The following is a 4,743-nucleotide window of genomic DNA, read 5'->3' as shown; positions in this document are numbered from 1 at the left end:
CCTTACCTCCCACTCCCACTCCAGCTCCAGTTCCACCTTCAAGCAAAGACAGAGCTCAGGAGGTCTTGTTCTCAGACCTTTGGTTCCTGTCTATCAGGAAGTGCCCTTCCCTGCTTCCCTACAAAGTTTTCTCAACCTGGAGGAGGCTGGCTTTGTACCTCTCCCTCCCTTGCACACAGGCTGCTGACAGGACCAGGAAATACCAGCTGGTGCCACTAGTAATACTCTGTGGCCATGGTCTCAGTGAGGCAGCAAGATGCCCTTTGGCCCTGCTGTCTTGCCTAGCCAGCATTTACCCTCAATCTTCATTAAACCTTCTCCACTCTCCCTACTCCCAAGTATATCCCCCTGTTTTCAATGGCAGCAAATGACTCCTGTTTTACAGACAATGTAGACACCATCAACTTCCTAAGACACCCCAGCCCGTTAACTTCACTGAATCCGCACTGTCCTTCTCTGTCTCTCTTGCCTCCAAAGACAGGGTGTGCTTCCCACTGTGCCAGGCCAGCCCTTCACCTGTACTCGGATGCACCATTCGCTTCTGCATTCATTCATGAATCAACATTTATCGAGTTCCCACTGCTGGGCTTCATCTCCTCCTGTCTCCTGGAGCAGGGCCTCTCAAATTTTAATGTGCACTGAGATCTCCTGGGGATCTTGTTAAAATGCGGATTCCGATTCCAGAGGCCTGAATTTCTAATAAGTTCCCAGGTGGTGTGATGCCGATGCTGCTGGTCTGAGGTCCACAGTTAGAGGACAAGGTTCTAGGGGAGAGGGGTTCCCAAACTAGTTCCCAAATTTCTAGGGGAGAAAGATACCCACACCCATTTGCACATTGGAACCACTTAGGGGCCTTCAAAACTGCTGTCATTTAAGAAAAGACCCCTAGTGCTTCTAATGTGCAGTCAGGTGGGGGACCCTCTCCCCTAGGAGCCTTTGCCTTCCAGGTGCTTCTACTCCCTCCCTGTTCTCTGTTCTCTACTCATCATTCTCTTCTCCATTTAAATGTAGTCAGGGTTTTACATCTTATTTTTTAAGAATTATTTTATTTAACTTGATTTATTTTAATTTGACCAGAGAGCAGGAGGAGAGAAAAACTATAAAATCTCTCCTTTAATGAAACATTGTCACCTACAGCCCTGTCTTTTTCCACCCACTCTGAGCCCAGCTTTGTGAAACAGTGGTCTACCTCTCTTCATCCCTATCCTCAGGGACTCCTCTCACCTGGCTCCCTGAACTTCCTTGCATCCACTACTGTCCTCTTCTGCTGCCCATTAGTATGAGGCTTCTCTTAAGCCTATACCCCTCTTGTGTGCCTCTGGTCCCTGACTTCCAGAACACTGCAGCCTTGACTTTTCTTCTGTGGCTAGTCTTTGCCTTCTTGGTTCCATTTGGAAGCTTAGTTTCCTAGTCCCACTTCTATCTTGTTTTATCCTGAGAGTCTGTCATAAGCCCACTTCTTACTATCTATTTTCCCTGGCCTCCACTCCTCTCTCTCTAACTGGATCTCTCCTCTGGGTTCCAGTCGCTTATCTCCAAGTGTTAACTGGACATCTCCACCTGGTTGTCTCCCAGGCACCTCTAATTCACCATGTCACAAACTAAACTCACAAAGTTGGCTTCTAAACATTCTCATCATCTTATATTCCTTGTCCCCAAGAATAGCCTTTCCTTCACCCTGTTCCCCAAGTCAGAAGTCCAGATACCAACCTTGACTTTTCACTCACCCTCCCCTCCCCATCCACGTGATCACTAAGTCCTGGCACTGCTGCCTCACTCGGCTGAGCTTCCAGGTCTTTGCTAGACATCAAAGATCTACAAAACTTGATGTCCTTCCTATCTCCATAGAACGTGAAGTCCAGGGAGGAGATGTGGTTAGTGCTTTACTCGTATGAGAAGTTCTGGCACAGTCTTGGGGCTGGAGTGGTTGCTCAGGAAGCACAGGGTGTAAATGGAACTCAGATGGTCACTGGTGGAGGAGATGAGTAGGATAGACCCTGTCACCTTCCATTCCCACCCCACATCCCTATTTGAATGCATGATCACCCCAGGGTTTCCACAGCCACCTTCTGCCCTTCCTGTCCCAGTTCTGCCTCATCAGACTTATCAGGAAGGGACTCTTAAGGTGCAAACATCATTATATTATGTTCTGCTTAGAGCCATCAGTTTCATCCCAATCCCTTAAAAGAAAAAGAAAAAGAAAAAGTCCAGGCTCTTCAACAGTGCCTCCTAGGAGCCTCTATGGTCAGTCTTCACTTTGATCCCAGTGCTTCCCCTCCTTGTCATACATTCACATACACATCTAGTTTAAGATCTTGGGACTAGCAGTTGGCATAATGGCTATGTTGCTGGACTCCCATGTAGTCGACTGCAGTTCGAGTCCCGGACCTGGTGGCTTAAACTCATGGCAGGTACATGTGCATGCTTGCCTAGGTTCCCGAGAGGAAAATGGAGGAGAAGGGATTGTGGCATGGCCATTCCCACTTGGGGGTGATTTCTCACTTTGTATCTCTCTGTCTTCCTCTGTCTTTCTGGCAAGTGCACATGCCCTATAGCAAAAACCTCTCCAAAAATTAAAAATAAAAAAATACCTTGAAGCCCCGTTCTGCCCATGGAACTTCTCTTATTCTTCACATGCACTAACCTGTCTTTGCTTTTCTCTCACCTACCGCAGGGGCCCCTACCTTGTCCACTGTCTGGTTTGTCTGTGTAATGTCCACATTTCCTTCTAGATACCACTATTATCACCTTGGCCACCACAGACCCAACAATCAGGGGCATACTTCTGAAGCTGTCATTCTGGGTTCCCATTCCCCAACCCCTCCATGCTCACCCTTGTCACACGGGGCTATGATGACTTGTTCCATTGTCTTTTATTTGCTGCTTCAATCCCACATTGGATACAGCGCCTGACACTTAGTAGGTGCTCAGTGAATATTTGATCTCTAAATACATTACCGGGCCCCAGAACTAGCCAGAGAAGAGGATTCTTTGAGGCTGAGGCAGAGAGAAGTGTTCTTTCAATTGCAGAACCCAAACAAAGAATGTAAATAGACTCAGAGCCCCAGCAGTGAATTATTAACAGCACACTGAATGTTCAGTGTGCAGCTTTGTTTTTAATGAAAAGTAAAAACATCCCCAAATTTCATTTTCAAGTAAAAACATGAATCTTCAGTGTCATTTCTGGACCATTTTGAGCTATTGCTGTTTCCATAGCTCTGTCTAGAGCTATAGAAATCTCTCCTTAGTTTATTTCCCCAGCACCCTTTGGAGGGATGTGGGTGCAGAGCATGGGCATGGGTTAGTCACTAACCTGGGCTGGTACAACTGGTGCCTGTCACTGACAGCTGTGCTTTGTTCTGTCCCCCCTTCCTCCCCTCCCCCCAGCATTGAGAGCAGACTGGACCTGAGGAAGAATCTGCACTGCCAGAGCTTCAAGTGGTACCTGGAGAATGTCTATCCAGAACTCAGGTATCCTTCCTTCCTTTTTGGAAAGATAGGGCCTCAGCTTGCTTGGTCTGAAGGAGACATTCAGTGGCCAACTGGATGAGGATTTTAAAATACAGTTTGAGGAGTCAGCAAGTGGCATGGTGGTTAAAATGCTGGACTCCCTCATGCCCAACTGCAGTATGAGTCCTGAACCTGGCAGCTTGTTTTCTCATTCTCTCTCTCTCTCTCTCTCTCTCTCTCACACACACACACACACACACACACACACACATGCCGTATAGTGAATTAAAAAACAATAATAATGTGGCATAGTGGTTAAGGTCTTGGACTCCCACATGGCTGACTGTGGTTTGAGTCCTGGATCCAAAGACTTGAAACCATGCCATGCATGTGTGCGTACATGCCCAGAATCCCTAAAGGAGAATGGAGGAGAAGGAAATCCACCATCGGGGGTGATTTCTCACTTTCTCTGTCTCACTGGTGAGTACACATGCCCTATAGCAAGCCTCTCTAAAATTACAATAATGATGATGAATAAAATTAAATAAATATTTATTTTAAAGAATAAATATTAATCAAATACAGGTTGAGAAGCCCTTATCTGAAATGCTTGGGACCAGAAGCATTTTGGATTTTTTGTTTTTTGTAGATTTTGGAATATTTGCATATACATAATGAGAGATCTTAGAGATGAGACCCAAGTCTAAATACAAAATATATTTATGTTTCATATAGACTGTATCCACCTAGCCTAAAGGTTACTTTATACACGTTTTTATATTGCAGTGTTTTGACTGTGACCTGTCACATGAGGTCAGGTGGAATTTTCTTTCTTTTTTTTTTGGAGAGGTTTTTGCTATAGGGCGTGTGTGCTCGCCAGAAAGACAGAGAGAGACAGAGAGACAGAGAGACAGAAAGTGAGAAATCACCCCCCAGAGGTGAGAATTTTCTATTTATGGCATCATGTCGGCACTTGAGAAGGTTTCAGATTTTCAGATTAAGGTTGCTCAACCTATAATACATGGAGCTACTAGCAGACCAGGTGGATGCTCTTATCCCCGAAGCCACAGAGGGGGTTATTTTGAGTTGGCAGCATGAGAGACTGAGTTTAGCTAGTAGCCATGTTTCTCCACTGCTGGAGGTTGAGCCCTGGCTTGTACCTTGAGAGCAGAGACTCACGGGTGCTGGACCATTCAGGGGCCCATGCATGTGACTCTGAGTCTTCCCCTGCTGCCCCTTCCTCACTTCTTATAGCAGTGCAAACAGTTCTTTGTACCAGTCCTGGGTAAGACG

The 4,743-nt window shown here is 46.2% G+C and overlaps 1 protein-coding gene across 1 annotated transcript in view; it reads left to right on the top strand.

Moving 5' to 3' along the window:
- The window catches only part of GALNT14 (polypeptide N-acetylgalactosaminyltransferase 14), a 245,509-nt gene that overhangs the window by 230,790 nt on the left and 9,976 nt on the right, over positions 1-4,743 (top strand). Inside the window, exon 12 of the mRNA XM_006168527.1 lies at positions 3,388-3,471. Within this exon, the coding sequence (XP_006168589.1) occupies positions 3,388-3,471 (84 nt within the window). The remainder of the gene's footprint in view (positions 1-3,387; positions 3,472-4,743) is intronic.

Source organism: Tupaia chinensis, unplaced genomic scaffold, assembly GCF_000334495.1.
Source record: "Tupaia chinensis unplaced genomic scaffold, TupChi_1.0 Scaffold145860_1, whole genome shotgun sequence".
Classification (NCBI taxonomy): domain Eukaryota; kingdom Metazoa; phylum Chordata; class Mammalia; order Scandentia; family Tupaiidae; genus Tupaia; species Tupaia belangeri.
Note: the sequence above shows the minus strand (reverse complement) of the source record. Positions and strands in the feature narration are given on the sequence as shown.